This window comes from Xiphophorus maculatus, chromosome 4 (genome assembly GCF_002775205.1).
Source record: "Xiphophorus maculatus strain JP 163 A chromosome 4, X_maculatus-5.0-male, whole genome shotgun sequence".
Classification (NCBI taxonomy): Eukaryota; Metazoa; Chordata; class Actinopteri; order Cyprinodontiformes; family Poeciliidae; genus Xiphophorus; species Xiphophorus maculatus.
Genome location: NC_036446.1, coordinates 10659969 through 10683670, shown reverse-complemented (window position 1 = coordinate 10683670; position 23702 = coordinate 10659969). Strand labels below are relative to the sequence as shown.

General features: G+C 38.5%; 1 protein-coding gene across 5 annotated transcripts; it reads left to right on the top strand.

The window, feature by feature from the left end:
* The first annotated feature begins 1668 nt into the window (after positions 1 to 1668).
* On the top strand, positions 1669 to 23468 carry LOC102229212 (epithelial splicing regulatory protein 2). Of its 5 annotated transcripts, XM_023332519.1 has the most exons (17): positions 1669 to 1787; positions 1964 to 2116; positions 2588 to 2716; positions 9355 to 9468; positions 9960 to 10074; positions 10251 to 10346; positions 10625 to 10679; positions 11136 to 11246; positions 12000 to 12132; positions 12398 to 12440; positions 14478 to 14779; positions 16417 to 16650; positions 16798 to 16996; positions 18687 to 18891; positions 18987 to 19206; positions 20174 to 20273; positions 22124 to 23468. In XM_023332519.1, exons 2-16 carry the CDS (start codon positions 1985 to 1987, stop codon positions 20258 to 20260), a joined length of 2175 nt encoding a protein of 724 aa, XP_023188287.1. In that variant the 5' UTR covers positions 1669 to 1787; positions 1964 to 1984; the 3' UTR covers positions 20261 to 20273; positions 22124 to 23468. The 5 variants fall into 5 exon arrangements, with proteins under 5 accessions (XP_023188287.1, XP_023188288.1, XP_023188290.1 ...); XM_023332520.1 differs by lacking the exon at positions 1669 to 1787 and having other exon boundaries at positions 1794 to 2116; positions 14478 to 14770; XM_023332522.1 differs by lacking the exons at positions 1669 to 1787; positions 22124 to 23468 and adding an exon at positions 19587 to 19615 and having other exon boundaries at positions 1794 to 2116; positions 20174 to 20247.
* Positions 23469 to 23702: the final 234 nt, after the last annotated feature.

Here is a 23702-nt window from a genome sequence, read left to right as displayed (position 1 = left end):
CCTTAGAAGGCTTGTAAAAGTTAAAGGTAAAATTAATGCAACCAAATATAGGAAAATCCTGGAGGACAATTAGATTCAATCTGCCATAGAACTACAGAAACAGAGAACATTTATTTTCCAACAAGTCAACGACCTGAAGCATCCAGGATAAAGCTACACAGAACACAATATTTCAGTATTTAATAAACTGAAATATTTCAGTTTATTAAATACTGAAATATAATGGGTAAAAAAACTACATCTTGCTCTAAAATAAATGAATATTAAAAAAAAAAGCTTTACATTTTACAACTGCTTAACTTCATTACCTCACTTAGTAGTGAGTGTAGTGCATATATGACGCAGTCAGGACAAAGATATACAAGATATAGACTACATTTATTTGCATTATAAAGCTACTACTTGGTCTTAATTTATCATTTCTGTCAATTGCACCTACTGAACCAAAGACTATACTTGTCACCTTATATCACAATCAGGGCTTGAGCTTGCTCACTTTGTGACTGCATGACAGTAAAAATTACTATCTAACATGGGCGTTCAGCTTGGCAGCCTCCCTATGTGTGCCTCAGGTGATCAGACTGGTTTGACTAGAAATGATGAATCCACACACACAGGATGAGACACAAAAAATATGAGACCAGGGATTTAAATGAGATAAAGGAAGAGAGGGGGAAGGCGTGTCGGTAGCAACGACATGGAGAGAACCAGAAAAACTCCAGTCAACTAGCAGGAAGCCTTTAGGTCACTCAGATTGTTATAGCATGGAGGTTAAATTACAAATAAATAAACTTTAAATTACTGAGTTCGTCTCGAGAAAGATGACCGAACAATTAAGACAAACTGAAGGCCTCTATTAAAGCAATGAAACTATGGATGGAAATTAGAAATTGCTGAATCTGGTGTATGGATGGCAATATTGTACATTCATTAATATGAATTGTCGCATTGAAATAAAATCAATTCAATACAATTCAACCTGAGCCATCAATAGTGCTGAAGGTATGGCCTCCATGCCACACATCATTGATAGCGTAATTCATAAAGAGCCCAAAGTGCGTTTTGAGTGCATATACTGTTCAGTACATGGAGGTAATTTTATACAATGACATAAAATGATATTAATGTATTAAAAATAATTTCTTTATTGCACTTATGTTTTATTTAGAATCTCTGAAAAACATAAGTTTGAGTTTTATTTACTTACTGTAAGAAATAATAATGAAAACGAACGAACGCAGTGAAAATACTCTAATACATGTTTGTCACTAAATACATCACTTTTTGTGTCTCTATATTGAAATTCTGAAATACTTTTTTTCGGGGTAAGTTTGATTCAGGGTAGTATTTTGTATATTTTTGTTTAATGCAAATTATCTACACACGTATAAACTTTAACAATATTCAAAAGCCACCTTATGGAGTAGCTAAGCGTATGTTCCTCATTTACCTGCACTTTGCCTTCTCTATCAGTGTTGAACATTGGAAGGCTTCATGGATGAGCCTTTGTGCTATACCTACTTCCTTAACAGGAAGTAGCCATCCAATGATATTCCAGTATTCATCATGAGGTCCCGCCCTCACCTTTGTAATCCAGCCAATAGGCGAGGCCTGTCTCTTCGTTGAGAGGCAGAGCCACACAGGTAACTCGAAAAAAAAATGGGAGTGGAGGAAAAAAAACCTTCAGGGCTTGTTATGGAGTTCGTGTGAAGGAAACACGGATTTCCACCCTTCTTTACCAGTCAAACCAGTATCTCTGGATAGTACACGCTCAAGTACAGCAACAGGTAGAGTCTCTGACCGCAAACTCTTCCGTGGCTCCTCTGAAAGTAATCTCCCCACTCTTCTTTCTTTCTGCGTGTATCTCAATTGACTTTCCAGCCCTTTTGTTCGCTCTCCTTATCACTTGGAAAAGGTGAACCCTCGTGTTATTTTTTTATTTTAATCTTTGCTCTAATTGTAGTTTTTACCCTTGTGGTCCCTGATGGCTTCGCACAGTGATACTCTGGTGGTGTTCTTTGGGGCAACAGCTGGTGCAAATGGGGGTAAACTGGGTTCGGATGAAAGGGAAATAATTCTCTTGGTGTGGCAAATTGTGGATCTACATGAGAAAAAGGTACGGACCTTTCTGACCCCTCCACCTCGTTCGTCAGTTATATGGTTTCTTGTGTGTGTAGCTCAGAGTGTTTGTGGCGCAGTGTCCACCTGGTAGTTGAACAGTTTGTCATTTTAAATCAACACGGTGTGCTTTCTGTTACCGCCTGCAGTGCTCTCTGGGCTCTCATAATGCTAACGCTACAAGCTCACCTTTTAACAGGTGATCAAATTTTGTTTCCTACTTGTCAAAGGTGGAATTTCACGTAATGGAGAAAACACACCTTTTTGGTTTAGCATGTAAGCTTCTTGACTTAATTGACAATTAACTGCTTCTGCAACTACATTGTCAATTGTCTGACCTTTTTTTTGAAAAGAGTTCACTTTTTGTATGATGTGATGGGCTTTTGCCATAATTTGGCTTTTTGCTGCCGTTATATGTCTCCATCCACGCTCTGTTCTGCTACATGAAACCCCTAAACTCCTTTCACAGGTTGGGAAGCTTCATAAATGTTTTGTCAAGCCAGACACTTTGGAGCTGACAGATCAGTGTAAAGAAGAGACTGGGTTGACGTTGGAGGACATCGTTGATGCTGAGCCCCTGGACAAAGTTCTGGAACAGGTGAGTCAAACAGGTCACATTAAAATGATTGTGATTAAGACTCTGTCCCTCCCTGCCATACCTTGCTGTGTTTTGTCAGTCAGCTGGCCCACATTATGCTTCCAACAGGGCTACAGGTAGAACAAATGTACCAGTTTGGAAATGTATGGTCTCAAAAAACACAGCACCACCCATTTTTCCTATTGGGAGTGTTCAAGTACTTAACATCACAGTACATTTTCTTTGCACTTGACAACTACTTGTCAGCTCCACTACAAAGCTGTATATTGGCTCTGGTCGAGGGGAGAGATGGAGATTGGGAGGGAACATAGAAACTTTGAAGAGAGAACTCAAAGAATGGATTTTATTTATGTCAGAAGTTGTTGACAGGAACCTCAGCTTATTGTCAGGCCAAAATGAGGCGTTTAAATGGGTTGGATCAGGATCAGATTCCATCTAAAGGGTGAAACTGCAGCTCTAATCCCAACAGTTTTCTTGACATTGTTGAAAACATGGTATTTGCTGACAAGTGTGTAAGAAACAAATCAAACACAGCTATTAGTTCTTGTTGGACTGTTTTTGTGGAAACTTAACTGAATGTAGAAGAAAAGAGTGAAAATAACATTATTATTTATTTGTATACACTCCAATTTCAATTGCTTTAACTTCGCTGAAGCCATGTTGGTCAGAGCAAAGCCAATTGTAACAGTTTTTTCAAGTAATATGTTTTCCTTACTATTACATCGAAGTACATTACTGATAGATACCTGTTTGACTAACCAAGAAAACCTGCTGGATCTGGGTCTACTACACCTGTCTATCTAAAGCATTGCTTAATTTTCATAAATTATGGACATGGATAATAACAATGTTTAAATTGTTTTAGTTTAATGTAATTATATGCTATATTTGAAGACTATACATTATGCCCTGTTATGACCATGCTTCCCCTTTAGCCCAGTTGACTCATTTGAAATTTGCCAGATAATAATCTCTGAGCTGATCTCTGATATATAAATCATGTCAGGAAATCAGGAAAATTCACCCTCTCCTCTCTCAGATACATTGCTTACAGGAACGGGAAGAAAAATAAAGATATTCTGGGTTTGTTTCCATTTTGTCAGGGTTAGGCTCGTCTATTTTGTCAATTGAAATTCCTGATAATCCAACCAAAAATAGTATTAATAAAATGATTTTGAGGGGACAATGGAGCCAGTTGTATAATAACTACCGATAAAGTGATTAGAACTCAAATGGCAGCAAAAGCTCACCAATAGTAACATACTTTCTATTATATTCTTTGGTAATTATAATTTTTAGTACCTCATCATATTACAGTAATTACAAAATAATTTAAAGCAAAAACATATAATAAGATTCAACGGTTTTTATTAAATACAAATGCCCAGGTAACACTCCAGTCACTCCAGCGGTTTTTTCTTGCCTTTTGAGAAAATGTTGCTGCTTTTAAGTCATAATGATTTAAACCCTTCATACCAGTAACCCACCCAACACCATTCAAAAGGAAAACCGCAGCAACTTTTCAAACAGTCCATGAGAGCATGAGAAAGTCTGCCGGTTAATAAACCCAAAACGTTCCTCTGACACATTTTGCCCAGGGCAAGATGTGACAGAACAAGCCTGATTTGGGTATTAAGCTGTAAGCTAATGTAAGGAGTGTCAGATTTCCTGCATTGACTCTCAGAAAAATTGTCCTCCACCTGCATGAGATGTCATTGGCCATGACAGTTGAACTGCGCTGACAGCTTGAAGCTCAGGAGGGATGGGCAGAGCCTGCGGTGTGAGGAGATAAGTTGGAGTCACAGGCCTGGTCTTGCCTTGGCCTAATGCATACAGCAGACATCTGGAAGCTAGCGTGTTTACCTGTGACTGCACCTCAGTTTTAGGCTGCAGGACATGAGGGGCACACTGTGTTGTTTGCTGTGTTGGCTTACCTAGTTTAGGCTGCTCTTTCTGTAACTGCACCATGGTTAGACTGGAAAAAGCTCAAAAATAAAAAGGCCATGCTTTAATGTTTGATAAAATTGGTAGTCTATCAATTGTAGGTATAAACTGACCTGTTTTAAAAGAAGATTCAAATGACCCAATGTTGTGGGACGTTTCCTAATGGAGCCCAGTTTTTAAAACAACTTGCTGCTTCAGCAACTCTGCCTTGTAACAGGGTGTGTCAGCACCCTAGTCCTGATTCCTCTTTAGCTTTGCAAACTTATTACCACAGTGTGTGTGATGTGTGCAAATCTATTCCTGCAGCACTTCATGAAGTCATTCTTGCAAGAAATGTTTTTGTTTTTGTGGTCATCTCTGTTAGGGGCTTGTCTTTACATAATTGGAAATGTTGCTAGACGTTAGGATTGCTTGTTTGGACTAAGCAGATATTTGTCACTCTTTTAGTAGATATATTAATAAACTAAGCTTTACCAAACCAGTTTTGGTCAATCCATGTTTCCTCAGTTTTACTGCTGATGCAATTTCTAAGAGACAAAGCTTTTTTTTTTTTTTTTTTTTAATCAAAGTTGGTGAAATTATGTCATGATTACAGACTGAGTAAGGCTTTATCTCATTTAGGTGAGACTGTGTGCTGAACCTTCAAATATTAACCCAAACACTCAGTTTGTCCTTTTCATACCTCTGTGTGACCGGCTACTTTCCTTCCCTGTAGGTCATTCTGAGATTACTTTGTTTATTTAAGGAAGAGAAGAAAATTACAGTTTTTCCTGGTTTTTGAAAGATCTGAACACCTTTGCTGCATAGAGGTCTGGAGCAGATGTTTTGAATATTATTTCATTTGTCTACATGCTCATTAATATAAAAAGCTATTTCCTCACTTTAGGTGGGGTTTTTATATTGAGGTGTGTAGTCACAGGCCCAAGGGCATCTGTTAGGTGAACGATTTATTAATGTAGTGAAAACTGGTGTGATTGATCACTTGGGTGATCAATCAATCAATCAATAATGTATTTCAATATTGTGTGAATAGTAGCTTGGTTGGTGGCTTTTATTGATTTTAAATAGAGAAGCAAAGATTGAAATTTTCCACTTGCTTGGCTCAGATCAAGCATCTATTTATGAAATGCATCTTAAATTTAACATTTTCAGTCTCTAGCTGCATAAAACAGCATATATATTGACGAAATGTTTTAACATTGAATGTCAAACAGATAAAAGGCAGGGACATATGCTTTTATGCATAAATGAGGATAATCTTTTTATTTCTCTGTTTGATTCAGGCCGTACTGCTGATCACACGGCTGATGATTCAACAAGGATCATATATTTTTCTAAAATGTCATTGCGACATCTTTTGATTCAATTAACTTTATTTCCAACTGAAAGATTTCAGCTTTTGTTGTCTACTCTAAGCAAAGAAAAGCCAAGTTATTTTAGTTGCTACAAACAAAAAACGGAGCTGAACCGCTGCTGACTTGACAGGCTGGGTTTTCAGTCAGACGTCAACATGTTGCAGCGTGCAGATTGCACATTATCTTAGATTTTGCAGACATTGTTGTGAAACATTGAGTTTCAGAGCTCACTTCAGATTCAACTGTTTCGTATCTTAGTCACAGATGATGTTGGCTAAGTATGATTTTTTTATTTATTTAATTTTTTGCTGGTATTATGGCAGGGTATATAGCAGGTAGTTGGAAGTGATTCTGTGCTGTAAAGATTTCTGGCACCAAAACAACACTACCTTTTACATGTAGAGTGCAAATTAAATTCAAGATTTCAGACATTAAAGACATTGGACAACAACATGCATATTGACTGACTGGATTTTTCATATTTATAAGCTATTTTTAAATCAAATATTTGAGATAATTATAGGCAACACATTTCTGCTATGATTTTGACCCAGTCTCGAGCAGTCTTTGTGTCAGTAGCTTTGCTGGTGCAAGTGTGTGTTTAAACAGTTGCCCACATGGCTTGTCAGGACACTCCCTGCTTCTCTTATCGGAGTTTTTTTTTTCAGCCATCTTACCTCACCTCTGCATACAAGCAGTCCAGTCTCAGTGGAGAGTAAACTCTACACAGAACCATGTGCAAAGGCCATTTCCTCCCCCTCACCTTTGGATTCGCCCTTCAGAAAGGGATTGCGCTATCCTGTTTAATTGTTGGTGCATTTTTGTAGAAGGGAGTGTTGGATTTTTGACTTAAACAAGACTTTTTCATATTCAGTGTACAATCAATAACGTGCAGTGAAAGTATCGAGACAGTGAAATGAGTTATGCGGTCAGTTTATTGGTTTGGTTTGCGCTGGTTATCAGTGAGGGATTTGTATGATGTTGAGCATATTTACTTTGTGTTCTTTGTTAAAGTTGAAGAGAAAAGTAGAGGGTGTGTCTCCACCTTTTCTTTAACATTTGCTTTTCTCTCAGTAATCCAGCTTTAGTAATGGTCTAAGGCAGGGCTGTATGCTCAGGTATGAGCGAAGCTCACTCTTGTTATCACTGTAAATAAGAAATCGTTCAGCTTTGCCAAACTTAAAATGTGCAGCTTAGTTAATCTAAGAAACTTCCGTCTCATGATTTGTTTGGTGTTTTTTTTTTTTTCTTTGTGTTTACTGTTTGGACAATAAAAACCTCAGAAATTAAGATGAACGTTTGACCTTATTTATGAGGACAAATTACCTTTTGTGACATGATTTGCTTAACATTTTATGTAAACACAGATCAAGGAAATTAAAAGAAGTGGGATGATTCTAGATCAAATTTTTTTGTTGTCCATGCTTTGAAAATAGCATGCAGTTAGTCTTTCTGTTTGAACTGCTTATCTTCCATTTTACTGGGAGACCAATAAAAATGTTCACAGCAAGTCTATTTCCCATTGATCCCGAGGCTTTGGTATTTTACCAACTTTGGTATTTATCTAATTCTGGCCACTGGTTACAGTACTGTCTTTGTTGTTGTAACATCATATATGTGTCATCTTGATGACATTTGCATATTTTAATTATGACCTCCATTATATCAACTCTAAAGGTTTTACCTATAAATTTATTTAGATTTTATGCATAAGCTAAAACAAACATTTGACCTGAACACCTGCTGAATTTAATAGTAGTTTTAAAAAGCTAAATTTTTTACAAATATATCTTGTTCATTATCATATATTTATGCTGTTGTGGGTTAGGGTTACCCTAACCCTACTCTTTTTAAACATTGAGACAAATTTAAAAACCACATATAAGCTGAACAGAATTCTGCTTGCGGCTTTCCAGGTATAGTTTTAAAGAGGCTGTTACTTCATTAAGAGTGATATTTGTCAATCTTTTAGTCTCTACACTGAGTTTTTCTTGACTTTAATTATTTCCAAACAGCTGAATTTGTCATTGTTTTAAGCAAGGGAGCAGACCTGTAGTGTGTAGAAGCAAGTAGGGGCAGGGGGAGCATTGCACTACTTTATGTTCCACACACCTGTAGAAAACTGCAGCCTGGCACTTTCAGGGGAACCTTTAAGGCTTTTGAAAGTATAACTTTTGCTTTCCTAAACATTGGCATACCTTAAAACCTGCAACCATGCCAAATGTTTAAAGGGGTTGCTGTAAGTAGACAAGCAGTCTGACCTTTTCTGCTTTTTGAGAGTTTCTGTCCAGCCGTTTTAACCCTACAGCATGTTTTGGTCTTGTTAGTCTGTACTTGAAGCTGTCAAATAATCAGACATGTTATGAAACATGCCCCAACATGGATCTGTAATACTCTACCACTGCCTAAAAACCTGCCATAGATCGCCAGGGGCCATGTGAACCAGTCAGTCGCTGAGTTGAAGGTGGTTCCATATCCAGATGGTTTAAATGCTTCTTCACATGGGACTGTGTTAGATGCAAATCGCTCAAAATATGCAGTAGCTGATCTTCAGCTTGTTTAGTCATAAAGCATGAAACTCCAGAAAGATTTTAGAAGACTATGCCATGGCCTTTGTTCCTGATGTTTTGTCCTCTGTCTATGAATCAGTGATGTAGACTCTCTGAAATCTCAAGTCTCTAAAATTATTACTAGCACATTTTGGTAAGACAAGCAGGGTTGATTTGAGTCACAATTTTTGATAAACCTAAGAACTACATAAAGTAAAAACTATTGGCTATTGAAGATTTGACCTCTCTGTTACAGACTTGACAACAAACTGATGCAGCTCTGTGTTATAAATAAACATGATTGTGTGCTGGCATTCAGGCCTGGTTGCTGTCGCCATCAGAGCCGGTTAGACTTGCTTTTGTTTTTTTTCCTCCTCATGACAACGGCTGAAGGTTGTGTAAAGAGAATCTGTGATCCTAATGATTAGTGGTGTGATCATTCCTTCTCTCTGTTTCCTCCCTCCCCTCTCGCGGCAAACAATGAAACCTGTTAGACATGCCTCTTTCCTGACGAGAGACAGAGATAAAAAAAAAAAATCAAAAATCAAATAACAAGCACGTAAACGCATTCACTTATGTGCATTTTAAATTCCAATTTCCCTGTTTGGTTTAAACTCTTACCAGATTATATAAATCTAAAACATTTACTGTAAATTTGTGTTCAGAAAATGGGACACCTCTTTTTTATTTATTTAATATATTTGGCTAAGCACATTTAATTAATGGTTTCCCATGTAATAAACAAAAAGTAACCCACACTTGTTTGTCCTTTCCATGTTTTCCCATGTAGATTCAGCAGTCTGTGACATCAGAAGTAAAATGCCTCGGCAGAAGTTCGTACACACTCTTGGTGAACGGTCCTCTAATAATTCGACAGGCCCTCCACCCAGAAGCCTCCAAAAAGGTAAAGTTAGAAAAAAATCTGTCTAGATCTTATTTTTGTGTGTGTTTATTTAAAAGGACACTATTGTAATCCCTTAACGTGCAACTTAATCTCCTTAACCTCCATTGTATTTTCTGGGGGTGAGCATTAAGGGGATTTAAACTTATAAAGTCATATATTTAGAAAATGGTTTATGGTTCTGCTTGAAGTAAGTACTTATTACATGTTTTTGGTTGTCATATATATCTTGCTATGTCATGAAATATCACTAATTTAACTCAACCAGTTATATAAGGATGTGTTAGAAACAACTTAAAAGCATGAAGAATAGGTTAGGAGCTGGGAATGTGCTCACACTATATTTTCTTAGAGTTTTTCTTAGAATAAATCTATTTTGGGGCTCCTGAGTCTCTCATAATACATGAAGACATATTCTTGTTGTAACCCATGTATTGATGCTTTCGTCAAGATTAATTCCTTTATTCTTCTTTGACTTTTTATTTTCTGTCCAGAATCTTGTACTACCAGAGTGTTTCTTTTCATTTGTGGACCTGCGGAAAGAGTTTCTCAAATGCTGCCCGAATGCCAGCTCTGTGCAGAAGCTCACACTCTCCTCCATGTTGGATTGTATCCTTTGTTCTCGTTTCCATTTTGGGGATTAAAAAAAACAGCATACAGGGCAAAAATATCACACTGTTTGAAATGTTTACTTTTAACTTAAAGACAAAAGTGAGAAACATCTTGAGCTAAAGAACGTGATTTTAAAACCTGCTTAAAGTTGACGGCCTTAACAGTGGGCACAGATGTTGGTCTCCCTGCGGTGTCAGAGCAGATGATAGGTGTGAAGGAGGTGAACAGCATGGTGCAGCTGACGCTCTGCATCCTGGATGAGCCATACAGTAAGTAACTACCAGTGTTGGTACACAGAATAAGTCTACAATGCAGTAATATTAGATCCTTAAAATAGCTGGCTGTAGCATTCTCTGAAAAAGGAAGGAATAAGCCAGCTCATGACAGAATGAACTGAAGAAAGATGTTAGATGTGTTTCTATATAGAGATAATTCAAACTATAACCCAATGTGTGCTATCAAGACTTTATCTCTTATTCACATCCAAATAGGACATTATCTTCAGCTTGTTTAGTGTATTAATATATATATATATTTTTTCCCCTAGATCACAAATTCTACTGTGCTGAAACTGTGAATACCAAGTTTGACTCTGGCACATGGTAAGTAAACCTTTTTTGTTTCTCAATTGTGTATATAGTTCACATTTTTCAAGTGCACTGTTGCTTAAAGACCAGCAACCTCCAAACTCTCCAATCGTGTTCAAATCTCAAACCTTGGTCCGAGAGCATTAATTACAGCAACAAGGAAAACACAAGTGTGTCATTAGAGCAGTCCAACTTTGCCATCAAGTGCTTAGCTGGATATTCAGTAGCTAAGCAGTAGATCCTGCTCTTCTCAGGCAGCCAAGAGCTATCACTTCAACCCTCTGACATTTAACCAAAAGAGCGTCACTGTGTTCGGCACTTACTGGGAGAGGGCCCTGTTTCTGCCGTCTGTGGGCAATTAGTTCAAACTGAACAAGACTGGGGAGAAATCTCAGTCATGTGCAAAAGCACCAAGAATATCAGCTCTTAGTTGTGTTGCTCAAGTTTCTCAAATGTCTTTTTTTCCTGCAGCAGTAAGATGGAGCCGGTGGACAGCGAGACGGTGATCAGAGCAAGGGGCCTTCCATGGCAGTCCTCAGACCAGGATATTGCTCGTTTCTTTAAGGGACTCAATATTGCCAAGTATGTTCAACTTCACTGCTTTTTTCTTAAACCTCTGTTACAATGAATAAATTATTTAAATTCATGTTACTAAAACTGAAATGGTGACAAAGAGGAGCTGATGGATTTCTTTTTGTCAGGGCTTCCACAAAATTTATTTTAATAATTCAATGATCCAGTGGTGTTTTTTTTTTTTACTATTATGATAATAAAAACATAGCAGTTTTTCACTGCAAAATAGAAATCCACTATCGACATACACATCAGGTGTTTTGTGGCAGCTGTACTGAATGCCTATTAACACCCTTTGAAGTAGAAATGCAGAAAAATGCCAGTAGAAATGCCAAAGGCACTTTGATCAGTTGCCTTATCATTCCTGTGATGTCATCAGAGATGTGTGCATGGCAGCTTTGGGGAAAAAATAGGAAAAACTCAAGTCAGATGGTAAACCACATCTAAAGAGAGTCTGTTAGATTTTACAGAAAAGCGTTATTAGCTTTAACAATTAAATATTCTAACTTACTGAGGATGATTGTCCAGAGTAACTTTAGCACTGTAAAAGAGTAAATCGATCAATGTTGGACTAAAAACATGTTTATTGACGTAATAGTTATTGGTTAATATGTGGTGAAATGTGGAAGTTACAAAATCACCACTTGTCAATGATGGCAAAGATGTTAAAGGACTGTTCTTTGCAAAAAATGAAAGCCTAGAATCTTTTTGATATTTGTTGTGTAGTTATGTTTATTGAAATACCTGTTTTGTGTGTTTCAGGGGCGGCGTGGCCCTCTGTCTGAACGCTCAGGGCCGGAGGAACGGGGAAGCCTTGGTTCGGTTCATCAACGCAGAGCACAGAGACCTGGCTCTGGAGCGCCACAAACATCACATGGGCAGCAGATATATTGAGGTTAGTCCTGCTAACTTATGCTTCTTTAGGTTTTAGTTACCAATTACTTATTTTATATCTATTCAACTGAGCATTGATCCCGTAACTTCAGTGTGGGAAGTCTTGGTTTGAATCTGTCAATCAAAAATACACAGATGCAGTGAAAATCCTGAATAACTTGTAGTATCCTAGCAATTGTTTTACTGTTATTTATCAGAGTCATGTGACTTGGCACTTATGAATATATTGTTTTTGTCTTTTTTTCCTTCTTTTTTTAATTGTTCAGGTCTACAAAGCGACGGGAGAAGAATTTCTCAAGATTGCTGGAGGTCAGATTTCAGATTTTTTAAAAAATTCCTTTCATCTCTGTGCACATAGTTGCATAAAAATTTGGTCAAACATGTTTTGTTTATATAAGAGTTTATTTTGTGGTTTCTCATACTTTCCTATCCTCACCCCCAAGCACACATGTGTGTAAAGTTGCAGCTCCTTAGCGCGTAGTAGCTCTTTCTCCGATTACTTGTTTTTTTTGCTTCAATTCACTGATTCTCCGGCAGCTGCTCTCTATCTAATAAAAGGCACTTTGTGAGCAGTACACCCCCATACCCACTATCACCAAGCCCTCTGAGGCCAGTTGCAGAGAAATGTCATTCTAGGCTCTGAGCGGCTCACCTATTCAGCCTCTAGTTTGATTCCCGAGAGGCAGAGAGGGCGGGTGTACGGTGAAAGGACAAACTCTCTGTTGTTACAAACAGGGTGTGAAAAGACAAAAGCAGAACCTGGGGCCTCTTGACCATTGAACAGCGGCCAACAATTATACACGACAGAGATAACAGACACACTAGCTCTCAACAGATAGCTTACAGTGGCTGCTAGTCAGGACCTGGACTTTACACTTATGAGTAAGGATCAATACAGATCAAAAGCATGCAAGATTTTAAGCAAATAAATCAGACAACATAGAGACCTTTTCTTCAGGCTAAGTGAAAGCTATAAACATGAAAGAACAGTATGTGGTCCTTAACATTTCTTATAACTTGAAAAGTAAATAATTTATGTTATTGGTTAGAGGATTTCTGAAATACCTTTAAGTTGAATCATAAGTTTGTCACATCAGAGTGTGCAAGCCTTTTGTGTAAACTAAAAGACAATTTGCATTATGGTGCTACTAAGTGATAATTTAAAGTTTAATTCTTGTTGTGTAGAACTTGTTTAACAATACTCCAGCTGGTAGTGTGACTTCCAACATGGGTTCATTTTCTTTTGATACAAAAATCTTATTTGTCAAAAGTTTTAAATTTTGTAATCTTTGATTGAGTGGTCAGTTTATTTATTTATTTTGCCTAAAACCTAAAATATATATTTTTTGCACTGAATCAAAGTAAAGAGGAACATGACCTAAAGGAAATAAATTGCCACCCAAATGTAAATGACTTTCTGATGAGGGTCAGTGAATAAAGCAGTGTGACGGATCTGAAGTGGTTCAGCCTGCTGCACACTTTTATGGACAGCTGCCAGTTTCCTTGTAACTAAACACCACTTTACATCTTAACCACTGGTTTGCTGTTGCACTAGATGGTGACATTTAATTTTGCGACAGAGTTCACAACGCCATTAAAAGTATATAAATAAACATTATGTTTAACAAAACGGGAATAAAGTGAACTTTTCGTAAATTGTGAAGTGAAAATCTGTGTATTTGAGTGAATTGGGACTGATTTACAATTGTTTCATTATGGTACCGGTGTGTGCTGAATGGGTCCATGCAGCAAGAGGCTTACTTCTGTTCTTAACTTGTTTGTTACTCAGTGGAATTTCAGATTGCCCCTTATTGTGAAGAATGGGGAATCTTTTTTGTTGTTGGTTAAAGGAAAAATATACTTTGTAGGCATTAAAGATCTACAATAATCATAATCATTGTAATATAGTGCTTTCGAAGTACATAATAAAGTCAAATGAAATTTCTGTATGTACTTGTAGAGGTCGAAAAACCTAAAAATAACACAAATGATAAAAGCTAAAAATAGACTAGAATAAACACAAGAGAGAAACATTGGCAGACAAAACCTAACTAACAACATGGTATTGTTTTTATTCATTTAAAATGTATTTAATTAGTTTATAGTTATGACAAAACATGTTGTTAGTTACACTGGTATTACATTTTTCCTAGACATTACATTTATATTGGAGTTAATTTTTTTAAAAACCAAACGACATATAAATTTTGCTGTAAAAGATAATTTGAATCCTAATAGGTCACTTGAAGTGGTGTCCCTGTCAAAGCAAATTGGCAACATTAACATAAAAATTAGCATTTTTATTAAGTATCTGCATTATAATTCATGTATCATTTGTTACTTTAGGGACGTCCAATGAGGTGGCCCAGTTCCTGTCTAAAGAGAACCAGGTGATCATACGAATGCGTGGGTTACCGTTCACGGCGACGACACAGGAAGTGCTGTCCTTCCTCGGTCCTGAGAGTCCCGTCACGGACGGCGCAGAGGGGCTCCTCTTTGTCAAATACCCCGACGGACGGCCCACTGGTGATGCCTTCGTGCTTTTCTCCTGTGAGGAATACGCTCAGAACGCTCTGAAGAAGCACAAACAGATTCTGGGGAAGCGGTATATCGAGTTGTTTCGGAGCACTGCAGCCGAGGTGCAACAGGTAGCTTCTTTTTGTTTCTGTGTGTGTGTGTGGGGGGGGGGGTTGGTGTACACTCTCAAATGGGCAATGTTATATAAAAATCAACTTTTTTGAGCTTTATGCCATGCTATAATGTTATGTCCTCATCATAAACACACTTGGAATGTTGCCTTGATTGATCCTGAACTAAAAGTGGAGCATTGTGGTGGGATGGCAGGGACTTCATTCACATTCTGCTGTTATGGAGGGAGGACATCTGTTCCTAGATCACCACAGAAGGAAGATCTGTCCCTCAGCACAAGGGGGTTTACTTCATGTTAACAGACTTGTTTTAGAGCCCACCGTGTAAATACACTCCAGAAATGGTAGACAAAAAAAAAATCCTGGGATGTTAGCCTCTTGGGAGAAAAAACGAGAAACCATAATTGTCACATGTCTTAGTAATACTGAATGTTCTGGAAATAAAGAAAAACAAGGCATTCAAAGTTTCCTGGATATCCAAGGTCTCACTTATAGCCTTGTATGGATTTTGTACTAAAACATGCTGCATGGGTACAATGACATTGATATAATTCGCTTTGTACATCCTAATTGATGTGAAATTGAGTAGACATGAGGAAAAGTCAAACTCATCCCTTAAAACACCAGCAAATGCAAATGGATGCAAACATCCATGTTTTCATGTATCTTTTATTTTTTGCAGTCAAAACTCCTGTGTAAAGGCAAGAAGAGGATCTTAAGTTAATGAGAGATGGTGCCTCCTAAAAGTGTATAAATAAAGACTCACCATTTGCTATGATCTTATGAGCAAAATCAGACAATTGTAAATGCTGTTCATTACTTAGTTCACACACACAGTTACTGTAACTGAATGCAGAAATGTGGCAAGAAGGAAATGAATAGCAGCATTTTCAAATTTATGCATGTTCCCTTTCATGGTGAACCAATTGCAGTTTTTTTTTAACACATCAAGGCAACTTGGGAGCTTTAACTGTATTTAACCACCAACAGGCTCATTTATGCTAATTTTTTTAAGTTTTCAGCACAAAAGAAAAAAAGAGATCAGGCATAAAAGAGATTTATTGGCAGGTACTCAGGCATTTGCGTCATTTTGCACGTAGCTATTAGGGTCATAACATTCATGCGTTTTAAGGTTCAGGATCCCATCTGTGAGGGGAAAAAAGGTTATCACTAATCTAAGGAATCCATCCAGGATATTTTTGAGGTTCTTTGAAGAGACTATAAATTTGTTTGAGGTTCAATCTGACTGCTGTTGGTGGCCACATTGTAGAGTAGGCTGCCCTTCAAATGGAAGAATTGTTTTCGGTTAAATTGGTTTCTAATAATAGCATTTTACTGGGAGTACCACATGAAGTGAAAATTTCAGGTTTTCTTCTGTTTTTATATTCAAACATGCTCGTTGTCCATGGCTTCAGCTGGGAGGAGTCTATGTGAAACCAGTGTTCAGCAGCTGCTTCCTCAGTTGATGTCATGGGAACAGGGAGAAGTGACAAAACATCTAAACATGTCAATTTCTTGTGTAAAGAAAAAAGAAAGTGCTGCCTTTTTAATCTCATTAATTGGAGTGTTTGTCTGTAGTTAAGACTTTATTTTCTACTCACTGAAGGGTTATTTTTGAATGATCTTGTGTTTGTCAGGTTCTGAATCGTTACATGTCCACACCTCTGATCTCCACACTGCCTCCATCACCCATCGTACCGCTTCCAGTCCTCTCCACGCCTCCCTTTCTGCCGACGGCTAGCAGCACGCGCGACTGCGTGCGGCTCCGCGGGCTGCCGTACACCGCCGGCATCGAGGACATCCTGGAGTTCATGGGCGACCATACGGTTGACATCAAGACTCATGGAGTCCACATGGTCCTTAACCAGCAGGTCAGAGTTTTGTGACGAACATGAAAAACCTTTAAAGCTGTGGTATCACAAAGTCAAGTGCTTTTTTTTTTTTTTAAAGGCAGACAGGTTTATCTCTCTCTGCCTTCTGCGTTGTACTGATGGTTTTGGTGATTTTCTCCTATACAGGGCCGACCCTCTGGCGATGCCTTCATCCAAATGAAGTCACCTGACAAGGCGTTCTTGGTGGCCCAAAAGTGCCACAAAAAGACAATGAAGGACCGGTATGTTGAGGTCTTCCAGTGCTCCACAGAGGAGATGAGCATTGTTCTGATGGGAGGAACGCTGAACCGCAGCGGCCTCTCTCCTCCACCCTGCAAACTGCCCTGTGAGTTCCTCCCCACCTTTATTTTACAATCAGCCATCTTTTTTATATTCCTTTGCGAATTGCAGTATTTTATTAATTATGTGTAATTCATAAGGAAAGGAACTGATAAGAATTCAGCAATTCCGATTCCATTATCGCTCACATATCAATTTGATTCCTTACTAATTCTCAGTGAGTTAGAAAATAACAATACAAAATATGCACCAAGTTGTATTGGATTCAAACAAAATTGAAGCTTGCTTAAAAAAATAACAATCTCTCTGTCAAATGAAGGTTTCAAATGAAACGTTTTGCATGTTTAGCTTCTCAGAAAGGATCTTTCAAGACTTAACTTGTCTCCAATTGTGAAAAACAGAATTTCAGATGTTACAATTCATTTTCACTTCTGTCATTTCCTACTACCTGCCTGAATGAAAGAGGTAGCTAAATGTTTATGAGTTCATCAACCATACTCGTATTCGATAAATTAGAATATTGATGAAAAGTTCATGTATTTCAGTAACGTGTCTCACAAATTAAACACATTATATAGATTAATACCACACAGACTGGTATTTTTACAGCAAGCTGACATGACCTCACACTTATGTGTTATGAGTCGTGTTCCTGGAGTTTGACTGTTTTGATGGTGTTTTGCAGACAAATATAAAGAGTGCATCACATCACTGTAGCCTGCTGGTAGAAACTTGTTTACCGCTTAAACAATAATGTGATTTTGATGAAGCAGAAAGCAGCTAACTGTACTTTGCTCGGTTGTGACTCATATCTGCCCTTGCTGTAAGAGATTAGATTGGAAACCAAAAAGACAACTTTTCTTTTGCTTGTTTCTTGATAATAAGCTACCACTTAACGCTGCTTAAGAGGTTTAGCTCTTCTATCTTTCTATATTATTGCTTACAATTGGAATTTAAGTAATTGTTCTTTTACAGTAGATTTTGTCTAAGCATACCTAGAATCGCTTCGGCCTTCACAGGGTCAGTGACCAGCATACAGCCTCAAGCAGAGGCTATGTAAATGTGTCAATACCTTCACTTATCTGTTTATATTGCAAGAATAAGAGCTGAAAGGACGCTGTTAGTGTTGTAAATACAGTTCCACACGGATGTGAAGTTCCAGCATTCATTGAATTTATAATGAATACAGAGCAAATATCTCTGAAGCAAAAAAAAAAAAAATTTGTTAAATTACCATTGACATACAGTGTCAAAGATCTTGAAACTTACCGCAACTTTTTGAACTTCCTTTTTATAATCAGTCTCTGAACTAAGACACTGTGAAGAAATATCTGTTTTTGAAGCAGTAACAACAAGAAATTCAAACTCTAAGCTGGTTGTCCTAGTTGTTAATCTTGGTGCTGTCCTCATGTGTCAGAGATCTTTTCAAACATAAGGGATTTTTAAGTTTGGACATAAAGTGCAGTGAACATAAAGGGCAGCAGCAGAGTTCTCTTTTTGTAATCTCAAACAATCAGTAAAGTGGTGAAACTTGGGTGTGGTTCCACCTAACTCGATGTAAAGAGGATTGTCTGCTTGCTTAACAAGCATTCTGCTCTAGTAAAGACAAATGAAGAACAGGAAAGAACAGAAATACTGAAATACTCTTCTGTCTCTGGTGAAGCAGTGTTTTCACAAACTTTACTGCTCTGCGGGGTTGTCTCTAAGCTGTCCTGTCCATGTCCGTCCTCCTGTAGGTCTGTCGCCTCCTACAGCTTATGCTGCCTTCCCCACTCCACCTACCATCCTCTCTGAAGCGGCCCTGTACCAGCCTCCCCTGCTGGCGGCTCCCCGGGGCCCTCCGACCACCTTGCACAGCCCTGCTCACGCTCTGGCCTACTACCCCCCTCAGCCCCATCTCTATATGAACATGAACATGAATTACACTGCTTACTACCCCAGGTAAAAAAAAACAAACAAAAAAACAAAGCATATGCAAACGAAGCACATGAAGTAAGCAACACCCCGTTTATCTGACGCCTCTGTTCTCCCTCCAGCCCCCCGGTTTCTCCCTCCACTGTCAGCTACTTTGCGGCTCCACCAGGCGCCATGGCGGCTGCAGTGGCGGCCGGAGCCCACCCGGTTGCGGCGCCGTCCCACCCGGCTGCGGCCGCTGCCTCCTCCGTCCTGCCGCAGCCGGGCGCCCTGGTCAGGATGCAGGGTCTGCCGTACAACACCGGAGTCAAAGACATCCTCAGCTTCTTCCAGGGTTATCAGGTGAGAACAAAGGCATAAACAGAAATTCCTTGTTTAAGATTCATGCTCAGAAATTTTTATTTTAAATCAGAATCCTACAGTTTTAGAACCTGAAAAAAAAAGATGACTGATTAGTTCGTCAGTCGTCGAACTGACGAACTAACGAACTAGTTAGTTCGTTATCATCAACCAATCATGGTTGATGATTTATTTTGCATCCTAGTTCTGCTGCACCACAAAACTTTAAGCGACTTTTATTTTTATTTTCCCAAATACTGAACTTTTCACGCACTTTGCAACCACATGCAGTTGAGTTTTGCAAACTGCACTGTTTTAATTAAGTTACATGTGTTCACTTGTGCTCTCCTGCTCCTCTTTGCTGCAATACTTATTGCTGCCAGCCTGAATTAGGTGGAGTCCGCTGATGCAGGTATGAATCATGACAGATGTCTTCACGTAGGAAAGCGGTGGGTTTGAGGCAGGGGGCAGGTTCTGGTGCTGCTGTTTTTCATTGGGGCAGATATCTTGGCTCTGCTGCTGGTCTTTCTTTCGTTCATTCACACCAACAAGGAAGCAATTTTAAGTTTAAGTTTTGGAGAAATGTAGGTACACTTTGTGTGTGTGTGTTGTTTTTTTTTGAAAGCTGAGTGTCACTGTTTAATGAATTTGTTGTTTTCTAGATTCTGTAGGTGATATGTGTGTTTTCTGGCTCCAGTATGATTTCCCACACACAGGTCCTGAGAAAGAAAACTGTCTCTTTGTAGAGATCCTCAAACTTTCAATACTCTTCTCTGTTTTTAAATGTGACCAGTATTTGGTGAATTTCTCTTTTGTTTCAGTGTGGTTTTATTTTGAGTTTTTTTTTGGTCATCTTTCTACCCATCTGTATCTTTTGTGTCAGTGTAAAAAAACGTGCATTGTTATGTCTAACCCAATGTTGAGGTCCCTCCAGCCTGACTGTGTGTTCATCGTTGTACTGTATCTGTAGTACGCCCCTGACGAGTACAGCGGCTTGGTTCAGATGAACGAACAGGCCAGGAGTCTGATTCAGCCCAAAGAATGGCTCTGCCTTTAGGGCTCAACCCAAGGTAAGAGGAGCAGCGAGGCAGACGGAGACGGGGCGCTTCCTCAGCTCAGAAAATCCTAGCGCATAACCACTAATCATCATTTAATCTACAGAACTTTGCAAAAGTGTTCATACACCTGGAAATTGAGTTTGAGCCACAAACTTTAATGGTTTTCTTATTGCGATAAACTAACACAAAGCAGCATATGCTTGTAACATGGGACAAAAATAAAACATTCACGAGTGAAACTATGAATTGTTTATCTTTGATTTTTATCTTTTTTTATATATATAGTGCAATTACCTATAGTTGCCTTAGAAGATCATAAAGTTTGTAAAACATCTGAAGAAGTGACTGGAATAGTATTTACTTGTAATATAAATTCAATACCAGATCAGGGTCAGTTTTGTTTGAAGGCATTTTAATTTATTGTTTTCTTCTCCCCATACGGCTTTTCGGAGCCTCTAGTTCGCTCATCATGGTCAGAAGTTGTTTTTCTTTAGCAGGAAGAGGAAAGTTTGTCGGTTCATATTCCAGACCTTCTAATACTATTGAAAAATATTTTTGCAAAGCAAAGTGGGTATTAAATTTTAGATATCACAATTGTACACTCTATAGGGTAAGGTCAGGGTTTGATAACCCTCCCCTACATAAAATTATTTAAAAAATACATTGAAGTTTGTGACTGACATGACAAAATGTAAATATAAATGAGGTTTTGAATACTTTTGCAATTCCCTTTACACATCTAATCTGTTCAGTGATTTGCAGTCCTGCATGCTTTCTAAATCCCTTGGAGCTTTGCTTTTGCGCCATTAATAAATGTTTTGATTCCATTTTCATCCGTAGCTCTTTGTCTGATTTGCCTGAGCACTGACTTAGTTTCAATGATCAAACCTCAGAATTCTTTATTTAATATTTAGTCATTTCATTTTAACTTCCTCCTTTTTACTAACACATCTTTATTAAAGACGTACATCTAATATTTAATCAAATCCTTAACAGCCAATAATGTGCCTCAGTCCTGGTTTGGACCAGATTCCCAATTCCTGCCATGTTTTGAAATGTAAAATATCAATTCCATTTTCTAGCTATTTTATTCTCACTTTGTCATTTTTATACCCACATCCCCTTAGTGACAGCTGTGTCACAAAAATAGTGAAGATGTTCAGGTGTTTGCTTTGTGCAGTGATGGTTGAATTCTTTGTAAGGTTTCGATCACATTTCCTGGCATGGAAATGTAGATTCAACCACCTGATTTAGAAAGTTGCTAAATGTTTGAAAGGTTTATCAGACGTGAAGTACAGATTTGAAGTCGACACATTATTTTAATTGAATTGGGGTCCTGCCATCTTTTAGCTTCACATCGGTAGCGGTCCTGTTAAAGTACCAGATTTCAGTTCCCAGAAGTGAAAAAACACGATATTTCACTCGAGCCTTTTCTTCCTCAGGAGCACGGATGTTGACTATTTATGTCGAATGTCTGATGCTTCCCTTTTACTCCCCGTCTTCATGGATTTTACTGCTTTATCCTTTTTTTGTTTTTTTTAATGTTTTGTTAAATGACTTGTGTATGTTTGTTGTTTGAATTTGATCTTGGTGAAAGACATCAGTGCATGTGAACTAACAGCTGCTTTTTGTGTGCGTCATCTCTGCCGGTCTTGTTGGTTTCAGGTGTGTGAGAACAGCATGTCCTCTGTTTTCATTCTCTGCTCTTTAATCTTTCTGCTTTGGTAACTGGACTAGTTTGATGAGCCCATCAAACGTGATTCCTCCTTTGCTCACTGTGGGCGCCCTCTGGTGGTTTTCCCTTCACTTAGGGGACACTGAAGAAACTCACTGCATCTTTTTTTTTTTCTCTCCTCCTGCAGCTCCAACCAGATGCCGTACTTATCTTGTATAACTTCAGCGGTCAGTGCAGCGGCGAGGCCCTGATCACCTTCCCCAACGAGGACATTGCCCGGCGCGCCATAGCCGAGCGCTCAGGCCAACCTTTCTACGGCCAGCTGATCCACTTGGTTTTCTGTAACTGACCACCAGCTCTCCATCTTTCATCCCCTTTCTAATAGAAACGCCTCCAAACTCTTTACAGAGAACCTGCTGAACTCTTCCCTCTCTGTATGATCTGTATTTTGACCACACACCTCTCCGCTGGTCCTCACACTCCTAAAGCTGCTGCTGGAGCCGGGCCTTCCACAGAAGAAGCAGCTTGACACTGGACTTTGTGACTTTGCTCCTGCTGGTGGGGCAGGAAAAGCGTGAAGCCTGGACAGAGCATGCAGCCACTCTGCAAAGCCAAACTTGGAGATAAATGTATTCTCTTTGAAACTGTACAGACCTGTCTCCTGAAATGCTTGAGGCTGTATATGCATTTATACACGTTTGTCTTTATATTTCTGAACTTTAACAACACTTACAGATTTAGAGTTTTGTGTTTATGAACATTTTTGTTAGCTGCAGAAAGAAATGTTTGGAGGCTAAATATTCTCCAGCAGTTTAGTTATGACGAAAATGTCTAAGCCATAAGGACTACTTTATATTTCTGAAACAAAGTCAATCAGCATGCTAAAACTGTCATGATTTAAATTGTAGCTAGTAAGTGGCTTTAAGCTTCAGGGAATACTAGTTTCTACTACTGTGTAGCACATCTGTGTCAGTGTATGAATTAATCTGTGACTTTTTTTAAAAGCATTTATTTTGTGACCACCAGCATGTCTAAACCTCTAAGTATTTTCTAAGCACTACAGATGTTTTGGGTTGCTCCACTCGCAGAGACACTACGCTGAACATCTTTAACAGTTTGACAGTAAATTAATTCTAGTTTCATTGATACTTATTTACAAAAGCTGAGACTTTATTAAATGTAAAAATTACTTAGGTTCTTTTCCTGCGGTCTTGCATATTGATTGACCCGGAGCAGCTGCTGCTTTGGTTTTTGTTTTCTGACTAAAACAGCCAGTCTGCACCATGATTCAGTTCCTGTGAACAACCAGAGAGACGTGTAAAACTGCAGGAGCCTTTTTTTCTTCCTTCCTGTGAGAGGCCTACTGAATTGTCTTAGTTTTTTCTCTTCACCAAGCCTTCATTACCCAGAGTGCAATACTGGCCCGCAGGAGGCATAGGAGCCTCTGGTGGCAGATTTGTTTTGTTGCGATGTAAAGATGCATGAATTTAGGTCTATGTATAAAATGTAAACAATAAAAATATCAACAAATATCCATGTATCAGTTGTTTACTGTATTGGGGACACTAAACTATTCAAAATCCTGCTGGAAAATGATTTCAGCATCTTCATAAAGCTTGTCAGCAAAAGGAAGCGTTGTAAAATTTACAGGTATGTGGCTGTCCAGGTGCTGAGTTTGGGTTTGAGAAAACAGTGAGCACAACTCACATTCTGGGACCTTGATGTCCAAAATTAGATTTAATCTAAAAAAAAAAAAAGCACTTAAA